Below are 21,181 nucleotides of genomic sequence, written 5' to 3' on the forward strand. Positions count from 1 at the left end.
TTGGCGGAACAACTGCAGTTCTTCCACAGGTGTTCAGTGCTGCTCCTCAATCAGGCGCCGCATTTGTATTGTACTTGAACGCGCCGTCAGAATGAATCTTTGGCGGAACAACTTTTAAAGCGCTACCCACGAGTAGATCAGGCACATCCCCAGGTGGTAACCTTGTTGAATCTGAGAGACCGCAGGTGCAGAACATAGACGCCCAAGACGAGTCAGGACCAATCTTCGTCATCTTGGGACAAACCATCGCCCCAGGCGGCCCACCCACCACAGTCTCCAGCTCAACGCTCTCGTTTGCACCCTTCGGATGCTTCCTGGTTATCAATGGGACATTAACAGCTCTTGCTACGCTAGCAGCGATTGCTGCGTCATATATCACTCCTACACCACCGACTATCGGCAACGGCATCTCCAGGCCAATGGGTTGTATAGCATGGCTGCTTGTGTAAGCGTGGAGGTCTCCTCGCGCTTGAATTGATTTGACATTAAGCCAGGCGTTAGAGAATTCGCATAGCACGGCAGAGTATTGTCCTGGCGAACTTCATGCAGGCTTTGGCGTCATGCTTTTGTGCACCACCTTTTCTGCGCCTTTGAAAACTGCATCACGGCGAGCAGCATAACTCAAGCAGCCTGTACTCACAGACGACATGCACAACCATTAGCAAGTAAAGATTACCACAACGGCCCTTGTGAACATATGCTCTCGCAACCTTTGTGTTTATAATGATATGTCATGACGGCCAAGCACCGCGCCTGAACGGTCACCGATCCTGCATGAAGAAGGTGGTTCATTCTCCCATTCACCCGCGATGATCGCAAAAGCATCGCAAAAACATCGCCAGTAGAGGGCGCTGATGCCTAGCTGTGATGCCTAGCTGTGATGCCTAGCTGTGATGCCTAGCCACTATACTGGTAGGGTTTACCGCCGTTCCGTGGCGGGTTTTAAAGTCAGCCGAATCGAGCGAATCTCGAACGCCACTTCCGCCCTCAAATCTCTGTCACCCGCGAACTTAATACACACTCCACCCCGTCATGACCAAGCATCGTGCAGGCCGAACGATGTTGCAGTGCAGTGACCATCCTCATCATGCTGTTGAAGCCGACGTCCTGCTGATGCAGATGAATAGCTCCACCAAACGAGCAGAGTCACAACAATAACATCGCGACTGAATAATCGCTGGACAGGCGTGGAGTTATATTAGGGGTGCAGCGCAGCAAAATTTCCCTGGGCCGCTTAGGCATCCCACGACCCCTGGATGGATCATGGCGATACGAGTGGTGTAGCCCTAAAATAGTCTAATCAATTCCGCTTACCCCTGCCGAACTCGCCGGATGTGGTGCTTTGTAGAGTCGCGTAGATGCGAGGAAGACACCTCCCTGACAACATCTGCTTGCACGGCCCCGTCCGAAGGCTCACGGTCCTCAAACCGTCATCACGCGGTCGGATGGACCGCGCGATTGGGTGAGTTGCGTTACAAAGGCGTCCCGAAGCTTGCTCTATTGGTCGCGTAATGGATAGACAATCAGTTTGTGCAGGGCTAAGAGCAGGATGCCAAGAAAGAAGGAGTTGTGACTCTGCGACCGGTCAACGGTTTGTTTGTTCGTTCAGACGCGGCACAATAGCAGGACAGCGTGAAGCTTGGGGAGCTTAAAGTAATCTCGACGCCCTGACGTTGGCGGCCCCGATCTCACGATACCTATTTGCCTCGAGGCTCAACACCCACGAGGTTGATCGTCAACATAGAGCCATGGCTCTCAGGTGCGCCCTCGCAGCTCTTGCTATTGCCGCTGGCGTGAATGCACAGACGACGGATAATTCGAACTTCTACTCCCTCACGGACGACTACTACTATGGCAACACTAAGAGCTCGACAAGGACATCGATGTTTTGGACGGCCACAATTCGCTACGTTCCTTCTGTCTCAGAAAAAGCCTACACTTATACTTACGGGGAGCCATCGACCACCACCTACCGATATACCGACCTCGCAACTATCAAGCCAACCGTAACACCTACAGTAACGCCGACATCGACGTACTTGACCAGCTACTACTACTCGAATGTCGCAGTTGTCGAAGAGTATTACGCTACCGGTGCGGTCGCGGAATCTGATATCAGCACCTACGATGGATACGATTATTCGACTGCGACAGCTTCGACAAGGACGACCTACAGCTCGATAGAGTACTACATGCCAGTCACCATGACAGCACCCGCAAGCTGTCCGACCATCTTCACAGTGGCTACACAGGCCGAGATCACAGATGTCCCTTCCATTGTCGCGCCCCAGTTGAAGCCCGCATCGACAGAGGTCAGCGTCAGCAGTGGTCGTTCATACGATTATGAGATCCAAACATGGTGGCTCACCGAGGGCGCGGCACCCTTCACCAGTACGGACGACATCTACTACAGCTACTACATCGCGTCTTGCACACCACCACCAGCCCGATCAACAGCCGGATCTCGCAACGGAGATGGTTCTGGATCTGGCACCGGGTCCAGCTCTGGATCCGACGACGACTCCTGGTACGACTACCGCATGTGCTACTTCAGCGGGTGCACAAGCGTGAAGACATGGATCATCATCCTCGCGACCGTGCTGCCCGGCATCTTCCTGTTGGGATTCTTCGAGTCCTGGTTCTGGTACACGCGCCTTATGAAAGGCAAGTCGGCCATGCGCTGCGGCACAGTGTGCTGGATCCTGCTTTCGCTGTGGGTTCTGTGCTTCACGCGCATGCAAGACGCGCGCAGCAAGGAGGACCAAAAGGCGCTGCAGCAGCAGTGGAAAGAGATGCCCGCGGGCAAGAAGTTCAAGAACTGGTCCTGGGGCTTCAGACGCCGATACCCTGTTCCCATCCTCGGACAGTTCTCGAGGCAGACTGTTGGTATCGTGCCGGAGGGTCAGCCGCTGCATCCTGCTATGGCTCAGGCACCGCCTGGACAAGTGTTCTACTACGGTCATCCTCCTGGCGCGCCGGGGTGGCAGCAAGGTCCCAACGGCGGTGCACCGGGATATGCAATGCAGCAAGGCTACCTGCAGCAGGGCGGTTACTATGCAGCCCATGTGCCCAAGGGCGGCGTGGTAGTCGGGTCTCAGTCTGTCCCCGGCACAGCAACATCACAGGGCACAGCGACACCACCGCAGGCGCCTCAGCCGATGTACCACCCTCCTACATCGCTGCCGACGAACGCTCAGTTGCCTCCACTGCCTCAGCAGGCGCCGTTATCTGTTCCCGGGACAGCCCCTCCGGCACATGCTCCTTCAGCAGCTGCTGCTCCAGCGGCTGTCTCCGCGCCCCCAGCAAATGTGAGCGAGGCCCCTGCTAAACAGACGCGAGAGACTCCAGCAACAGAGACGGCACCAGCGCCGGCCGCAACGCAGGCGCATCCCACGCATCCTGCGCCAGCGAAGAACGAGACGAACGATGACCTGTATAAGTAGATGGGGGATGTAATGCTAATGTGTGAAGCAAGGAGGGACGTACAGACGGACAGAAAAAAGGTATAGAATCTGATATTCCAGCATACTTAGCGTTGCATAGACGGAGAAGAAGAAGAAGAAGAAGATACCCATAGCGAGATAGAATAGCGATAACTTAATGGAGTCGTCGAGCTCAAGCACTTATCAGCATGCTCCCGTAGTCAAAAACTCCACCCACAAGATCGACAGGAACAACCATCGTCATCCTTATCGATAACCAAACTCGCAGCCTGCCCCACGTCACCCTACCAAGTATTTCCACACGCCAACAAACAACAGTCTCTACCGTGCAAGATGTCCAGCGACGTCACAGCACCCGCCTCAGACACGCCGTCGCCGCTCGAAGCGCTGCAGCAGCGGCACCGCAAAGAAACCCGCGATCTGGTCTCGCGGATAACGCAGAAGAAGAAGCAAGCCAGCAAGAAGACGCGCAAAGGCGTCAACGACGAATGCGAGCGACTGGAGCAAGACCTGAGAGAGCGACAGTCGGAGGAAGTTCGCGTTCTGAACGGCGATGGCGAGGAGCACGTCCTTGAGAGCGAGCCCGAGGACGAGAAAGACGACGTCGTGCATATCGAAATCGAAGGGCTGAGCATCAACGGGACCGCCGCGCCGTCCAGCACGGGGTCAAGCACGAGCGCACCAACGGCTACCGCAAGCGACGCCAGCGCGCCGGGCAAGAAAAAGAATAGGCAGAAAGAGCGCCTCGCGCGCCGCAAAGCAGAGCAGGACGCCGCCGTCGCGCGCGCAGAGGAGGAAGCGCGCAACGCACCCAATCCGCGGGAGCTGGAGAAGGCCCGCTTTGAACCGGTGCTGGAAGAGAAGGGCCTGCGGCTGCACGAGATACGCGCAGACGGGCATTGTCTGTACGCCGCGGTCGCGGACCAGCTCAGCGCGCGCTCCGTCTCGCTCGAACCGCGGGTGCCTCTCTCTCTCACCACGGCCGAAAGGGACAACGCGCCGCCGTATAAAATGGCGCGGTGTGCGGCTGCGGACTGGATAGAGGGACACAGAGACGACTTCGAGCCGTTCATGGAAGACGCCCTGCCGGAACACGTCAGGAAGATTCGCGAGACGGGCGAGTGGGGCGGGCATCTGGAACTGCTTGCACTGGCGAAGAGCTACGGGGTGCGCATCTGCGTGTTGCATAGCGATGGCCGGGTGGACAAGATTGAAGATGAGGGCGAGAAGGAAGGCAGGGAGGAGATCTGGTTGGGGTATTATAGGCATAGTCACGGGCTGGGGGAGCATTACAACAGTCTGCGCAAGGTGGAGGCTTGAAGCCGTTGAATTTTTTTGGATGGGGCCTGTCAGAGGGTTACGCGGTTAGGAGTGCATCCACACGCTCACGCAGTCCCGCACTACGCCCTTGATGATGCCCACTTCGTGCGTCCGCTGTGGTACGTAGTGCGCTACTCGCTTCAGCGCGCCCTCGCCGGCGCTGCGCTCCGTGGCTACCACTACGCCCGCCTCGTCGTACGATATCTCCTCGCCGGGCCGCTTGAGCAGCTCCGCGTGCACCGTGGGCGGCAGCGACCACGGCGGGCCGCCCGACGACGCGGGCTTGTGTGTGGGGAACTCGAGACAGATGAGCCTGCCGGCCGGCGCGAGGAGGGAGGAGATGCGTTTCGCCCACTGGGGGCGGAGGGACGGCGGGAGCGCACAGAGAAACTGGATCAATGTCAGCGCCGACTCACACCCTTGTGCTGCCACTGTTCTTTACGCACCGTGTTGTCGTAGATGATGTCGAAGCCTCCCCCGCCGGCCTGTGCCACCCACGCATCATCGAAGAAGTCGCCGACGAGACACACAGCCCTCCCTTTCCCCGCGCCCCCGTCTTTCCCCTCGTACTCGTTGTCCAACGCCCCCGCGCCGGCATTCTTCAGATACTCGTCCGCCGCCTTCGCAGCGTGCGGGCTGACCTCCAAGCCAAACGCATCAAACCCGTACGCGCTGAACAGCGCAACATCGTACCCCTTCCCACATCCCGGGACGAGGGCCTTCTTCCTCCTGCCCCCTTCGGCCGCCGTGGGGAGATGGACTGCAACGGGCTTCGCATCAACTGCGGGCGCGCCGGGCGTGGGATTCGCGTCCGGCGACGACGGCGGCGCTGCGGACGAGCTTGAGCTCGAGAGCAGGTCGATGAGCGCCGGGTTCGCGTAGCCCCTGTCCCACGGAAGGAAGGAGGCGCGCTCCCACAGCGTGTCCCAGCCGCTGCCTTGTGCGCGCGTTGTCGACTCCAGCGAGGCGAAGTGCGTGCGCAGGCGGTCTTGGTTCTGCGTCGCCATGGTCGAGGGCGAGGCGATGACGCTGGGTCGAGCTTTGGAGATGGAGTCGTGAGGGCTGGACGGCTGGGCGTGCGCCAATGGCTATTCGGCGCGGTGGTGGTTGATCTGAGGTTGTTGTGGGTGGAGGGTGGCACGAACGCCCCGCCCCGCGTCATTCGGCGTCTGGACGGCGTTACAGACACCGCTGGGTGCCGCTGTCGACTGTCCTGATTATAGCAGGCTGTATCTACGAATTAGTTCGACCACAGCTCAGCGTGGCTTTCGTGTTGACGTAGCTGCATGTCAGAAGTTTAGTCATCTGAAGGTGGTCTTGTTCTTGTCTCAGCTTCCTGCCCGCTGATCATAGCTCCTTCCTCCACTGTACTGAACGATGGGTCAACATGAGTCGTTGTCAATTGAGTTCAGTCGCCACGCCCTCGCTGTGCGAAGGAGACACGCCGCTGTACTTCAAGCTCCAGATCAGCTTGCCTTGACTGTTGATGTTTGGAAACTTGGAGAACCGCCGACTCGCTGGCCATCGCACTTCCTAGCTGAGCGCTCTTCCGTTGCACGGCAGACACTCAAGCGAGACATAGTCCTGTTTCTCATTGAGCATGGTCAAGGGCAGCACAGCACATGTTATAATGTCAAGCTCCATCCTTCGCACTCGCACCCGCACTCGTACCCGCAAAGTTACACCTTGTCCAGCTTACATGCTTCCGCGGTGGATACTAGTGTCGGAGGTAGTGGCAACGTGAGTGGTGCTGTTCCCGTCACCAAACCGCTTCAGCACGCGTCGAAGCACCGAACGGTCTTCGTTTCATTATTAGCGAACAAGCTCGCGTGTCCACCGTGGCGTGTCCGGCTCCATCATGCCTTTCCCTCTCTCTGGCCATCCTTCCTGTAGCTCTCATTGAAGCATCTGTTTCCTTACTGTGTAGTGTCTGTCGAAGAGCAGGGATCGGCATTCGCGACAGCCGAACACCGGGGCTTCTCGTACGAGAACGGATAACGACCAACTGGCTCGGAAAAGCAGTGTGCGAAGGCGGCACAGGACATAAAAATAGCTGAGGCCTCCAACTCTAGATGAAGCATGCCAGACTCGACTACAGCTATGTCTGGACAGGCTATGGAGAACGGCTTTGCTCCCGCACAGCCCACAACACACATTGGGAGGCTCGGTGAGAAAGACAATGAATCAGAGATAGGCCCGACTAGATTCATACACGAAAGCTCCGAGGACTCCGGCTCTATACACTCACACGCCTCGACGGCGCCGACTATTCTTCAAGATGAGAAGGGCGTGCATCCCGCAACGCTGACCCGGACGACATCCCTAACCCCGGACGCTGTCGTTGTGCTCAAGTCCGAGCGTCGTGGTCTGCTTGCGCGATTCGCCCTGTTACCAGAAGTCGAGAATCCCTACCACTACTCGCGTAAGACGAAATGGCTCTTGACATTCATCATTGCGTTCTGCGCCATGGCTGGGCCCATGGGAAGTGCCATCGTCATGCCTGTGTTGCAGGACATTGCCAAGGCATTCGATGCAAAGCCTGAGATCACCAACATGAGCGTCGCCGTGTACATGCTCAGTATGGCCATCTTCCCTCTATGGTGGTCCAGCTTCAGTGAACGCCTCGGCCGACGAACAATCTACATCGTCAGCTTCACATTATTCGTCATCTTTGGTATACTGTCCGCTGTGTCTACAAATATCGCCATGCTGATTATCATGCGCGTCTTCTCAGGTGGTGCAGCAGCGTCGGTTCAGGCAGTGGGTGCAGGGACGATCGCAGATATCTGGGAAGTGCGCGAGCGCGGCAGGGCGATGGGCATCTTCTATCTTGGTCCGCTCTGTGGGCCGCTTTTTGCCCCTATCATTGGTGGTGCGCTTGGTCAAGGGCTTGGCTGGAGAAGTACCCAGTGGTTTCTGGTCATCTATGGTGCTCTGACAGTCGTCGCCATCATCTTTGCGCTGCCAGAGACACTCGCAAAGCCGCCGGTGACTAGGCCGGAGGCTAGACCAGAGCTTACCAGGACTTCAACACGCGCATCAACTGTCGCGATGACAAAGTCAGTCCTCACTCATCTGAACCAGACGTTTGTGCAGCCTCTCACAATCCTCGCATGGCTGCGATACCCGCCTGTCTTACTCACGGTGTACTACGCCAGCATCACATTCGGATCCTTGTATATCCTCAACATCTCAGTCCAAGCTACATTCTCCGCGCAGCCTTACGGCTATTCCACGCTCATAGTTGGTCTGCTGTATATCCCAAACAGCGCTGGCTACCTCCTGGCTAGTCTCTTCGGTGGTCGTTGGATTGATAACATCATGCACCGGGAAGCACGAAAGGCAGGCAGGTACGATGAAAAAGGTAAGCTGGTGCTCAGACCCGAAGATCGCATGCAAGAGAATGCGTGGATAGCTGCCATCCTATGGCCCGGTGCGCTGATCTGGTACGGCTGGACCGCGGAAAAGGGTGTGGTCTGGATCGTCCCGATGATTGCAAACTGTACGTTACTCTTTCACCTCTACTTCATTCCAACTGACGCAAGCTCCAGTCTTCTTTGGTGTCGGCTCGATGCTGATCTTCTCTCTCGTCTCCACGATGCTCACAGAGTTCATGCCAAAGCGTGCTGCTTCTGGCATTGCGCTGAACAACTTCCTGCGCAACATCTGCTCCTTCACTGGCGCTATGGTAGCAGAGCCCATACTGCGCGCTATTGGCAACGGCTGGCTTATGACGATACTTGGGCTGTGGAGTATTGTCACGGGGTTCATGGCGCTGGGCGCAATGAGAAAGTGGGGCGCGCAATGGCGAGTGAAGATGGTGGAGGAGCTCGGCTGATCGTTTGCTCTTGCTCCAAAAATTCACCAGACGAATATTTACCCAGACGCATACTTACCCAGAACTGAACACCACCGTCGACCGTCTCCGTCAGACGTCTTCGCAATGCCGTTCCGGGACCGCGACTGGGAGAATTATCTACGGGAGTGTGAATGTTTTCCTGCATACACCGACTACATTTTCGGCGTTGATACCCGTCCAGAGGTCGACGATGAGCCAGGTTCCGACTCGCAGCTTTTGCCGCAGTTCCTACCGCAGCCTCTGCCGCAACGCTTGTATGACTTGCCTCTGTCTGCGCAGAACCCTATCGCGTACAATTCAGCGCGCGATTCACCTCGGTCTCGTCTCAGCACCATGCCTAATTTACAGCACGCATCGATGCCAAGGCAAGAATCGTCTTTCGAGTCGAGGCCGCCTACGCCGTGTCCAGCACCACACGATTTGCCTACTGCAGGCTCACAGGAGAAGCTGCTTCGCCCAAGTGAGCTTATCGCCGATCCTGCATACTCCTTCATCTCACAACAGCGGCGCATGGAGGTCAACAACATGATCATAGACGCATGGAACATGGTACACAGCGATGCTATCCCATCGCAGAAGGCACAGGCCATGGACTTTATCAAGGACATGTCGCGCGGCGCGGCCGTGAAACTCAAGGAACACGCAGCTCTCCACGAATCGCGGCTGCAAGCTGAGGTGAGGGCAGAAGAACAGGCAGAGGCATATAATGCCCAGGCGGAGGCGTACAATGCTCAGCTAGAGGCTCATGCGGAGCAAGTAGCCGAGCACCCGTACCAAAGGCACTTCACCCCGGCACATCACACGACAGAGGCCGAGCACATTCGAGCAGAGGCCGAAGCAGAACGGACAGCAGCGCACACCTCCGTTCCCACTTCCACATACGCAATCCACGACCTCTCTCAGCTCCCCGCATACGTGCAGTCACAACTCCCGCATCTCTGGACGTGCACCGACATCATGAACCTGCAGGCGCCTCCAACAGACCCGGTTCAGATGACGAGGTATCAACAAGCACAGCAATATATAGCGGACTTTAAATCGTCCATCCCGCCAAAGGGTCTGCCCTGGGTTGGTCTCGTTGTCGATGGAATGATACGACTTCACAAAGCGGGCAGCAACCCGATGGCGGTGCTACATACTATGCCCAGTGTGTAGAGCACCTTCCGTATATCTTGAAAAGATGGCGTGGTTGGGATTTCGCGCTCGAAGGAGTGGTGGAATGATCTCGGGCCGGAGACCAAGTTGAGCTTTCCTGGTACATAGGGTGACCGAAGTGGACCTAGAAGCGTTATCTTTAGAAAGGTATTACAATACAATATTTTCGCCAATTGGTAAACCAGAAACCACAGCAATACCTAATGATGTATAGGACAGCCTGATGTACGAGTGCATGTCTAACAGCAGGGTCATTTGGGAACATGAAAGTACTGTTGCAGAACCTATGCGGCAGAGTACCTTGTCAAGCAGGTATCGGGGTTTGATTCGCTACCACTATCGTCACTCATGCTCTCTAGTGTGCGCCGACCAGCTTCTTGCCCTTCTTCTTCGACTCGAGCATCTCATCCCTCCAGTTCTCCACATCCTTCAGCGCTCTTCGCGGGTCCTTTTTCCTCATCAACAAATACCCTTGAATCTCTGCAGGAGAGAACTTATCTGAAGGTAGCTGCGCTGCGAACTCCCGTGCCATCTCCTCGAGCGTCTTGGGATCCGTGATCCGAGACACAGGCCGCGACTTGCTGCTCGGCAGGCGGCCACCGCTGGTCTGTTCCCCAGGCGTTTGGCTGTACATGCGCATAAAGGTCTCGCGGATCTGATCGTCCGTGGCAAGTGTGAAAGCGACCTGCAGGTCGACACGCCCGGGTCTGATCAGCGCCGCGTCGAGTTGCTCTGGCGTGTTGGTCGTCATGATGAGAACGTGGCCCTCGTGCGACGCAGCGCCATCGATGACGTTTAGCAGAGCGCTCAGACTGATCGATCCAGACGAGATCTCTGTCTTGGTCTCGGCGGCTTTTGTCGCTTCCCTACTGCTCGCCTCCAAACTCGAGTCCCCGCTTTTGAAAATTTCGACCCCGGCTTCCTCTTCGCGCTTGAGACCGGCGCTGTCGATGTCCTCGAGCAGCACGATGCACCGGTCCGGCAGGGAGTCGAAGAGCGAGCATAGATCAGACTCCGTCAGGTCCTTGTCGTTCAGCGAGACGCAGTACACTTCCAGCCCGAAGACGCCTGCGAGCGCGAACGATAGAGAGGTCTTGCCGGTACCGGGGGGGGCCGTGGAAAAGGTATCCGCGCCGGTGTGGTATCCCCCTTGCTGCGTACCATCTGGCCGTGGCAGGGTGCAGGTACTCGTTAATGTCCTCGACAACATCGTCCTTCTGCTGCTGGTCGAGAGACACTGTGTGCAGCGGGCGCGACGGACGGCACGACTGCCGACTCCAATAGCGACCACCGCTGTTTAGCGCGCGGTAGACGCTTGTCATGGCGGTTTCCTGGCTGATCTTCCATTGTCTGATGTGAACCAGGAGTTCCTTGACGGGCTGTGCGGTCCGCGAATAACAGTAGATTTCTAGCGTCTCGCGCATGTACGAGCCGGCTTCGTCCTTTACGCTCGAGCGAACGACTTTGAAGCGCCGCCTGCCGTGAACGAAATCGTCGCTCCCGTAGCTGGGCTCGTACCGCGGCATGGGAACCTCATACTTGTAGATTCCGTGCTCGTCATGGACGTTATCATCCTTTTTCTTGTCCTCGTAGTCTGTGACTGCTTTCAGCTTCCTGCTGGACTTGCTGTTTTGCTGTTCAGACAGCCAAGCCTTGACATCGTCGAACAAGCCGTCATCGTCGCTGATATGGATGGAAGATGTATAGTAATTGTCGAAGTATCCCTGGACCAGATCGTAGAGGTACCGCCAGGCCGTGTGGGAGCCAAACAGCAGTGCCCAGCCTGTTACAAGGACCCCGATATCGATACCCAGGATTCGAAAAGCGAGCTGAGAAATCGTGCTGTATCCGGGAACGACTAGTTCCAGCAGTGTCGATGGCAAATTCGCGGCTGTGGTATTGGCTGAGTTCAACTCGTACTGCAAGTTTTGCAGACGGGAAAAATCCATGGCAGTGGACGTGAGGATGACGATTCAGCTGATTATCTCCCCCTCTAGAAACGGGCAGGCTATCTGTTGAGAGTGTGTGGCGAAGAAGTTTTGCGACGAAGCCCAGAAGTCTGTAGTTGGTCCTCCCTCCGGAAGCTTGCTGCGAGAACAAATACAAGTGATTGTCCTTAGGCAGCAGTGAGTCAGAGGGATAACTCTTGGTTATTACAGCCCTTTCTACCGTCTTTTGCAGGTGAAATCGAACATACTTTCTCCTCTTGACGACTGCGCCTAAAGGCGCGGCGGACTAGCACAAGGCTGCAATGGCAGGACTTGTTCTCATCTGTGTGGCTGTGCAGTTACCGGCCAATCAGAGGCACAACAAATATTACGTATGACGCTTGTTGAGGTACAAAGGGCGGTCATCCAGCCACTGTTAGCTGCTGACAACGACACGGCTCATTGTCGTTGCAAGCTGAACGATGTCCGTCAGACATCAAGGTGACGGTGTAAAGGTGAGCGATCTGTCGTTGAAAGTCAAGTGTTGATTGGGCGCTGTGGATAAACAATGCATCTTGGCGGTGGCGGGGTCAGTAAGTACGGCGTTGTGACAACTCATCAACAATCTACGAACTACAGTAACACAGCGCAGCCTGCTCTTCCTCTCACATTTGCAGCCGGAATCCCCCTGGACTACAGTCACCTTTGCAAGATCGATTACTAGCATAGTTGGAGATGACATGTATGACATGCATGGAGTCCACACATACCTTGTAAGTTGTAGTAAGGAACACAATTCAGCTACGAAGCAAGAGCCTGACTAGCGACATCCCTCACGCGCAGTTCGACCGTGCCGAATCCAGGCGCAAGAAGCCATATCCTTGCCAAATCCTTGAGGAAATTGGGCGATGATTCGAATTGTCGATGCACTTAGGATCGATGAATGCAGAAGCCACCACCCACTCCTTCACTGGTCTAGTGGAAATTTGGGTATGCTTACATGTGCCATTGGCGGGCAACGCGGCGTCGTCCTCGGCCTGACCGAAGCTGAGAAGAACAAAGTATCACGAGCAGTACGTCTCCGGAGAAGTGATCCAACGTGATGCGGATAGGTTGAGCGGCCCCGGGGCTGGACGTAACAGACGACTGCATTCGCCTACGAACGAAGCCTCGATCCTTAATCCCGTCAATAGTTCTGCGCTGCACCAGCCACTGATTTGGATCTCATTCTGGTTGAATATGCTGCCGGTTCAATGGATACTCCATCGACTAGTCAGGTTATACGGATGAGCTCACGAATGTGGTTTAGTTCTGCAGCCTTCGAAATCCTTTGACTGTGCCGCAGTCTTCCACGGCTCCAGATGCAAGGACCGGGATGGAAATCATGTTCGCGTACCGCCGCCAAGCAGATTGACATCCTCCACAAGTTCGTCTCTTGGATTTTGGACTGCGACGTGGCTCGTCCTTCAAATCTGCACATTGCTCTTCCCCACGGCGCTGGAAATCGATACATCGCAATCATCCTATAATTCTACGATTCGTGGAAAGAAGTACACGATATCAAGATTGTCAGATAAACCTCGACGCATCCTGCGTTAATTTTGCCGGCTCGCTGCGAAGTATGTGCGTGCGCGCAGATCAGATTGCTGCAACCAGAGCTAACGTTAGTCGAGCGTCCCTGGCGTATGCCGTATCGCGAGCGCGAAGCCTATGACATACAAATGAGCTTCTTTGCAAGAAGTGCAATCAATTATACCAGACCATGCTGTGAGGTAACCAGATGCAGTGGGGGCCAGCCACGTAACGTATGTTTGGAGGGGTGATGGCACTCACCTCACCAAACCGACAACAACACCTTCATCTCTTCAACAGCCAGCTTCCTTCATTCGCGTCTCGTGACGCCTTTATTGTGACGCCCGACTTGCATTCCTCCCAGGATTTGGAGGATATTATGGTGTCATTGGACGCTATTCGTATGGCGCTCCCTTCGTTGCTGATGTTTACTTCGTCACAGCTGCAATGTCGCTGGTGCATCAGACCCTTTCGTCAGTCTCATTATCTCACCGTCCTGACCTATTCCATGATCCTATTATGACTTGCTTTTATTTTTCTCTTTATTCTACTTTGAGGGTGTCTGAAAATGGCGGGCGATGGTGACTGGAAACGGCCGACGGTGCAGCACGTACCTGCATTGCGTGTGCAACCTTCGCTGGCACCCTGTTGACACCACTCACACGTGGCTTCCTACCTCGGCATGATTGTTTGCGCAAGCCTTCTGCAGGGAAGAAGATGCGATTCGACCCGTGTACCTATTCGGAAGAAGAAGCGGTCAACCTTTGCAGCCTTTGGGGCCGCTATTCTGCGCTACGAATGACACCGACGCGCGCCATTATTGCACTGGCACCTGCGGCTCGGTCCAGGACGGTAAAAAGAGAGTCCACTCAGCGATAACCCCAACCTCGTACTCGATCTGCGTCGACAACGCAGCAGAGTCTTGCCATCCTCGGTCAAGCGCTCGAGCCGCTCTCCGGGCCAGAGCCACCTAGTGTCAATGCTTTTCGGTGCGATTAAATGGCGCTTTTGAGGACAGCCACCATCCTCTCGCTACCTATATGGTTCCTAATTGGAAACGATAAAGATGCTTGCGAGGCGTCAGCTCCTCACAGAGCAGGCAGATTGTTCAAACACACCCGCTAAGATCATGGTCTGTACGCGGTGGCAGGAACCAACTGATGTACAAAGATTGAGTGTTCGGCGTTCGCGGGACGGAGTTGAGGTGGGTACTCAGCACGTGTACCTACATGCGCTCGCTCGCAAGGGTCTGCGGCTGCGAGCGAATCAGCTTTCGCAAGCAAGTGCGCAGCTTTGACCATCCAGCGCGATAGACCTGCGTTGCATGCCTTCCCATGCAGGTCTCGTTCGCATGCCCCACGGATTCTCGATCAACGGCAATAATTGACGGCCGCCAAGCAGCGAGCATATGCGACTAAGATGCAACTCATCGCTGCCCCGCCGTCCGCGCATGCGGCACAGTCCTATGGTACAAGATGGGATCAACGGCGGCCTGTACGCCTGCAGTGAAGGAATGCCTGGGGACCTTTAGCTCGATACATCGTGTCCGAAGGATCATGGGCGGATGGTACCTGTCAGCAAAGCCCCGACAGTTCTAATATTCGTTCTGCGGCCCACCAAGTAAGCATTCAGGCATAGGTACCACGGACAGGTTCCCTTGTATACACAAGCATGCAATGACCGCGGGCCGCCCACCGCCATGCTATGATCGATAGCTACCCGCCATCCCGAGCGGTACCAGCCTTGTTCGGAGACCGAGCAAACTTTTTTTGACTAACGTCACCAACATGTGTTCCGTATTTGTGAAGATGCCATAGCTAGAGTATCTTACTATGCCCTTCCAAGGCGGCCAGTACCTGGGTACATTCTGCACGATTGGTGGCCCCGGCGACTTCGAAATGATCTTCGGTGCTTCGTACCGCGATCAGACGTTCCGCAATGATCTAGTTCGACGGGCAGATTCGTAATTGGCGACCCAGCTGCATTGGCACCCCATCTTTCCTAGTCTCTCACCAATGTGGACGCTTCACACAACGCAGATGACTACCGATGTGGACATTACTACATACTTAGACGACTCATGTCAGTTCAACATAGCCAGATCAATGTCAAGATCGGTGGGTCGTCTTGCCGGCATACCTTCTCGCTCTGATAGGACAAGCCTGTCCAAAGAATGAGACATCAGATGGCCTGTACGCTATACGACCAGCCACTTCCAGGCTGCTGGATCTCCAAGACCAGGGTGGCCGAGTTGCCCGTCCATAATCTACTGGTCAGTCGACCTTGACACGAGTCGACTGTTCATGGGGGACGCCTGATGGGTCTGTAAGATACAGTGGCGTTGCTAATGTGGGTTTAATGTTCCCTGGCCTGCAGCATACTACGGCAGCACTACTACCTGAAGTAAGGCGTCTCGTTCAGCATGCACCCTGTATAAAGCAGCAGCAGTCCTATTGCAAGGAGGCTTCCGCGCTTTTGCTTTGTCGCCATCGATTCACACTACTGCCTCTGCATCATGAAGAAGCAGGTTGAGTTCAGCCACATGCCTGAATTGTCGGCGAAAGACCGGGCCTTCGTATCTACGTTTGGCCGCGGCCCGAGACTTCCTGTACCCCACGACACCGTACACGAAGCCTTTGAGGGTATCGTAGATACCTATCCTACAGTCGTCGCTGCAGTACACGACGATCGCATGATCACATACCACCAGCTGGACCTGGCCGCCAATCGCCTCGCACATCACCTCATCAACTCGGGTCTTCGCCCACGGCAAAGGGTATGCCTTGTGGTACAGCGTTCCGTGGAAATGCTCATAGGTCTCCTTGCTATCTTGAAGGCTGGTTGTCAGTATGTTCCCATCGATGGTGGGGTCGCCTCGGATCAGGCACTCAAACACATCTTTGAAGACACAGAGGCTCGTTTTATACTCTGCCTGCCAAAATATTGGGACAAGGTCAGGCAATTCGCACGACGGGACGCTATTGTGCTTGAATTGGGCATGGACACAGGAGCTTTCTATTCCTCTCTCAGGCCCAGTGTCAAAGTCTCCGGCAATGACGGCATCTATGCCATGTACACATCAGGTGCGTCCTGCATTATCAAGACTTGTCACGAAAACTCACCAGCCACAGGAAGTACTGGCGTACCAAAGGGTGTCGATGTCAAGCACAGTACCATGACCAACGCTTTGTTGCTCGAGCCGGGGCGGCTACGGATCACCGTCGGATCCAAGGTTGCGCAAGTGCTAAGTGTATCTTTCGCCATGGGTAAACAAGTATTTGTCAAGAATATAGTGCGTCACTGACTGGTCCAACAGGTGCGTGGGAAATGCTCGGATCTCTAGTCAATGGCGGCACTCTGTATCTGCGAGGATCTGACTGGAACGCCACATTGGAGCAGGTCTGTTACCGCCCTCTCTCCTTGTGTGGATGGTATACTAATCAGTCATCAGATTGATACCCTTATCTGCACACCCTCCATCCTTTCGAAATATCAACATCAGGACTATCCAAATATCAAGACGATGGTCGTTGCTGGAGAAGCTTGTTCACAATCGTACGTACCTCTCATTATTGATGAAACACCCAATCGCTGACTCCAAATGCAGGCTGGCCGAAGAGTGGGCACAGGGTCGATGCTTCTACAACCTGCTCGGCTCGACAGAGGTTTTTCTGTTCTCTGCGCACAAGCACAAAACTGGTGAACCTTTATCGATCGGTCGACCGCTTCCCAACACTACATGTTACATACTCGACGAAGCCAATGAGCCGGTTCCTGTCGGCCAGAGAGGCACCCTATGGGTAGGTGGCAAAGGTGTATCAAAAGGCTACATCAATCTTCCACTCACGAGCGCGGAAAAGTTTCAGCCTGACAATTTTGCCAACGATGGCACTACCATGTACAACTTCGGCAATATCGTATGCTGGAGGGCTGACGGCTCTCTCGACTCCTTCGGTCGAATGGACGATCAGATCAAGATCAAGGGCTTCCGAGTCGAGCTCGAAGGTGTGACAGCTGTCATCGAGCAATTCGATGGCGTTGCGCGTGCCACTTCACTCGTTATTGACGAGATTCTCCACGCTTACTACACGTCTTCTACTCCTGTCGAGGAAGAAACACTTGACGCATTCATGCGAAAGCACCTCCCTTACTACTCAGTACCCGAGCGCTGGATTCGAGTCGAGATCATCCCCCTGAATGCAAATGGCAAAGTCGACAAAGCTCAACTGAAGGCTTTAGCAGCAGGGACGAGCATTCCTGCCACAGATATCAACCCCACAAAGCCCGGTCACCAAAGATTTGACTCAGCATATGACAATGTGGTCGCCGCAAGAGAAGTCGTAGTGCCCCTCTCTGCTATTACTCAAGAGTCGTCGCGCACGTCTCACCAGGACATTGATCTTGAAAAAGGACTTAATTGCCACACGAAACATCTCAGCTCTTCAACAGTCAGCACGAATCCAGACGACACCTTGGCGATCATGCCGGTACCCACAGGCTCTCCCAGGGGACATTGGCTGCGACATCGCGGGATGATTGCCTACCGCTGGTTCCTTATACCAATTGTGGCTGTCAACATTGGAGTCGCCTGTTGGATCTTGAATCGGGGTATCAAGAGCCAAGAATACCCGTTGTCTTACGTTGCAACAGCCACGGCAGCCAACTTGTGCGCTTCAATACTTATACGATCAGAGCCAGTTATTAATCTGCTCTTCACGGTGTTTTCTTCAGTACCTACCTGGATGCCTCTAAGGGTACGGCGAATCTGTGCGAACGTTTACCATATCGGCGGTATTCACGTGGGATGTGCCATTGCTGCAGTCATCTGGTTTACCATATTCGCTGTCGGGACAAGTATTGATCTGGCTAAGGACACCAACGCGCGAGTTCTCTCACTTGCACCCGCCATCCTGACCTACTTCATTCTAGCTCTTCTTCTGTCAATGGCAGCCCATTCTCAACCCACGCTTCGCAACAAGTACCACGACTCCTGGGAGAATTTACATCGTTTCGGTGGCTGGACAATTCTTGGCCTATACTGGGTACTCGTGGGACTCTCCACCAAAGACCTGAGCCGCGGCTCTGGGAAGTCAACCTCAGAGGCTTACCTGCGCAACCCTTCAATTTGGCTGATTGCGGCCGCGACTTGTGCGATCATCTTTCCCTGGCTGTTCCTTCGCCGTATTCCCGTTCGATCGGAAGCCTTGTCCTCTCATGCCGTTCGTCTCCACTTCGACTCCGAGGTTGCGCCTGGTCAAGGTGTCCGCCTCGCCGAGAGTCCCCTCCGCGACTGGCATGGATTTGCGACAATCACCAACGGACTTGGCAACAACCCCAGCAGCAACGGAAAGGGTTACTCGGTCATCGTCAGTCGTGCCGGCGACTTCACTGGTCGATGCATCGATAACAACCCGACACACATTTGGAGGCGTGGCATCCCTACGTGCGGTGTCTTGCGCATTGCGACTCTTTTCAAGAGCGTAGTTGTGGTAGCAACAGGATCCGGTATTGGTCCCTGCCTATCTATTTTCCCGTACCACAATATCGCGATGCGCATTCTCTGGACGGCACCAAACCACCAAAAGACATTTGGTAAATCCATCCTTGAGGATGTGCGCAGACGCGACCCCAACGCGGTGATTTACAACACCCGAGAGTCAGGCAAACCTGACATGAGCCTTCTTACATATAAACTTTACAAAGAGAGCGGTGCTGAAGCGGTGCTGGTCATTAGCAACAAGCGGTTCACACAGCAGGTTGTGTTTGACATGGAGAGGAGAGGCATCCCGGCGTATGGGGCTATTTTCGACTCTTAGGATTTTATGACTGATGACGATGAGCGTTATGATCGACCACGAGCATGGCAAGAGCACAACTCAGGATTTTCACGATACACGAATGACATTGATGACAACTTCACCTTGTGGCTTTTGATACGAGGACACTCGCGATACCCTACATAACGAACTTGATGCTACCAACGACTACTACGAATCATGCGTTAGAAAACTGCCCATCGAGACAACAAAGGTGTCATGGATGAGACGACCGTTCAGCGCAACCACCACGGATATACGGCAATGCCTCCTGAGAAGCTGCTCAATGACCAGATGCTCGCAGATCGCGTCCACCACCTCTGCTTCTGAACAACTTGTCTGCTCCTAGGGAGTTGATGACATGCATGATCCACTCCGTTCTTGGTTCCTTTGGCAGGTGACTGCATGGACATGGAGTGCATGCACGTATTTGTTGGGGGCAACCCAAACAGGCAAGTGGGGCGCGCCTGACCCGCATATATCCGAGCTTATTGTCAGAACCATCCTCCTGTACCAAGTGCAACCGATATGGCATCTCAAGAATTGAATAAACAAGACGCATCGGGAGCTCGAACCCCCCCAACTTCCAATGAGCTTCAGGAAGCATTCGGCATCGAGGTGTATGATCGTGATGGGGAGAGGCGACCGCTCGGTGACATCATACGGGGCAAGAGATCTATTCTGATCTTCACGAGACACTTCTGTATGTCAGAAGTTCTGCATTCGCACGCTCAAGGTGAATCTTAATATTAATGTGATAAAAGGGTGCTTGAACTGCCAAGTGTATGTACGTATCATCAGCGAAAAAATACCGCCGTCCATTTTGCCTGCAGACACTCAGAGTATGTCGAAGTCGTTGAGGTGAATCGTGCTGATTCTATCAAGTTTTCATCATCAGTAATGGCTCGTACCAGCCTATCGACACGTACGCGAGCACTACCTCGTCCGTATATCCCATCTATACGGATCCTACGTGCCAACTTCACCAAATTTTGAAGTTCAAGTCCACACTTAAAGAGCAAGGACCTGGCGAAGAGACAAAGGACTATATGCAGGGCGCGGGCACGGCCATGGGTAGAATCTTTGGCGGCATCAAGGTTGCACTTGGTGATATCAAGAACACGCCGTATATTGGACCCAAGGCGCAAAATGGCGGTGAAGTGATCATCGCAGCTGGTTCGTGCTCCCCTCTTATCATGACACGTTATGCTCATTACCTTCAAGATGGTACCTGCGAGTACATGTATCGCATGCAGAATACTGTTGATCACACAAGCGTTGCGGAGCTGATGAGGATCATCGGAGCAACCCCCGCTGCAGATGCTGGGACCCATAGCAGTGTTCGAACGGATCTATCGTAGCAGCTGCTAATAGGTAAGTCAATGGTTCATGTGAGACGTTCGTCTCGCTAGACTTGACGGATGCGCCACAAGGTCTGTTACGTGGAGTGCCGAGTCAGTCTTCGAGTCAGTGACAACAATTGGCCAGTAGCAAATGTAGTGGAGATTATACGAGTCCGCCATGCTGCAGAACTTGGAGTGGTGTGCTCAATTCTAGCTACTCGTGTCAGTCGCGGCAGCTCAAACGCTGTAATAACGAAGTCACCTCCTGCATGTTCAACGGTAGTACTACGATTTTGTGTAGATAAGTATGATATGTATGGCTCTTATGCTTCACAGCCACCCAAAAGAGACAGTGAGCTGCACTGTCGCCAAACTTTTGACCTTCAGGTACTGTGAACGACAAAATGGCCCGGAGCCTGTCGCATCAGGTGGCCTGAAACAGTATTGAGCGGCGGCGAGGTTTCCTTATCATGCAGACTTACAAAATCATTGTTTGACGACCGGGGCGATGTTTTGATGTCTCGCCCTATCAAAATGCAGGAGTTCCCGATGGAGGAGACGGCGTCCCGTCGTGACCTTGTCGACTTGAACACTGACTTACAATTATTTGACGTTCTTACATCCCCGTTCTTCATTTGGCGCGGCCTGGAAGCGTGCGGCGATGAAGCACATGACAGCTTGTGTGCGTACCTCAGCGTTACTCACATCTATCCCCCAAGACTTTCTCTGGACACTATGGATTTTT

General features: G+C 54.5%; 9 protein-coding genes across 9 annotated transcripts in view; 7 read left to right on the plus strand and 2 right to left on the minus strand.

Annotated features, from left to right (window-relative positions):
• Positions 1–697, plus strand: part of M421DRAFT_408904 (uncharacterized protein) — a gene marked incomplete at its 5' end in the record, with an annotated part of 1,285 nt that extends 588 nt beyond the window's left edge. The window contains one exon of the mRNA XM_033590361.1: positions 137–697. Within this exon, the coding sequence (XP_033451577.1) occupies positions 137–449 (313 nt within the window). The 3' untranslated portion in view covers positions 450–697. The remainder of the gene's footprint in view (positions 1–136) is intronic.
• Positions 698–1,748: 1,051 nt separating this feature from the next.
• M421DRAFT_56458 (uncharacterized protein) lies at positions 1,749–3,443 on the plus strand (the record flags this gene model as incomplete). The annotated part of the gene is made up of 1 exon (XM_033595405.1): positions 1,749–3,443. One exon carries the CDS (start codon positions 1,749–1,751, stop codon positions 3,441–3,443), a length of 1,695 nt encoding a protein of 564 aa, XP_033451578.1.
• Positions 3,444–3,776: 333 nt separating this feature from the next.
• M421DRAFT_2830 (cysteine proteinase) lies at positions 3,777–4,763 on the plus strand (the record flags this gene model as incomplete). Its single annotated transcript, XM_033588932.1, has 1 exon — positions 3,777–4,763. The coding sequence occupies one exon, from the start codon at positions 3,777–3,779 to the stop codon at positions 4,761–4,763; it is 987 nt and encodes a 328-aa protein (XP_033451579.1).
• Positions 4,764–4,808: 45 nt separating this feature from the next.
• Positions 4,809–5,770, minus strand: M421DRAFT_99190 (S-adenosyl-L-methionine-dependent methyltransferase; the record flags this gene model as incomplete). The annotated part of the gene is made up of 2 exons (XM_033598720.1): positions 4,809–5,153; positions 5,210–5,770. 2 exons carry the CDS (start codon positions 5,768–5,770, stop codon positions 4,809–4,811), a joined length of 906 nt encoding a protein of 301 aa, XP_033451580.1.
• A 1,093-nt stretch (positions 5,771–6,863) lies between these two features.
• M421DRAFT_99191 (MFS general substrate transporter) lies at positions 6,864–8,601 on the plus strand (the record flags this gene model as incomplete). Its single annotated transcript, XM_033598721.1, has 3 exons — positions 6,864–6,930; positions 7,042–8,265; positions 8,315–8,601. The coding sequence occupies 3 exons, from the start codon at positions 6,864–6,866 to the stop codon at positions 8,599–8,601; spliced, it is 1,578 nt and encodes a 525-aa protein (XP_033451581.1).
• A 105-nt stretch (positions 8,602–8,706) lies between these two features.
• M421DRAFT_2833 (uncharacterized protein) lies at positions 8,707–9,777 on the plus strand (the record flags this gene model as incomplete). Its single annotated transcript, XM_033588935.1, has 1 exon — positions 8,707–9,777. One exon carries the CDS (start codon positions 8,707–8,709, stop codon positions 9,775–9,777), a length of 1,071 nt encoding a protein of 356 aa, XP_033451582.1.
• A 355-nt stretch (positions 9,778–10,132) lies between these two features.
• On the minus strand, positions 10,133–11,726 carry M421DRAFT_99193 (uncharacterized protein; the record flags this gene model as incomplete). Its single annotated transcript, XM_033598722.1, has 2 exons — positions 10,133–10,801; positions 10,860–11,726. The coding sequence occupies 2 exons, from the start codon at positions 11,724–11,726 to the stop codon at positions 10,133–10,135; spliced, it is 1,536 nt and encodes a 511-aa protein (XP_033451583.1).
• A 4,066-nt stretch (positions 11,727–15,792) lies between these two features.
• On the plus strand, positions 15,793–19,093 carry M421DRAFT_90402 (tyrocidine synthetase 1; the record flags this gene model as incomplete). Its single annotated transcript, XM_033597854.1, has 5 exons — positions 15,793–16,360; positions 16,409–16,543; positions 16,594–16,676; positions 16,729–16,832; positions 16,885–19,093. 5 exons carry the CDS (start codon positions 15,793–15,795, stop codon positions 19,091–19,093), a joined length of 3,099 nt encoding a protein of 1,032 aa, XP_033451584.1.
• A 528-nt stretch (positions 19,094–19,621) lies between these two features.
• Positions 19,622–20,454, plus strand: M421DRAFT_56769 (uncharacterized protein; the record flags this gene model as incomplete). The annotated part of the gene is made up of 4 exons (XM_033595439.1): positions 19,622–19,796; positions 19,858–19,935; positions 19,979–20,269; positions 20,318–20,454. 4 exons carry the CDS (start codon positions 19,622–19,624, stop codon positions 20,452–20,454), a joined length of 681 nt encoding a protein of 226 aa, XP_033451585.1.
• Between the last annotated feature and the right edge of the window lie 727 nt (positions 20,455–21,181).

The sequence above is a fragment of the Didymella exigua genome (assembly GCF_010094145.1).
Source record: "Didymella exigua CBS 183.55 unplaced genomic scaffold M421scaffold_6, whole genome shotgun sequence".
Classification (NCBI taxonomy): Eukaryota; Fungi; Ascomycota; class Dothideomycetes; order Pleosporales; family Didymellaceae; genus Didymella; species Didymella exigua.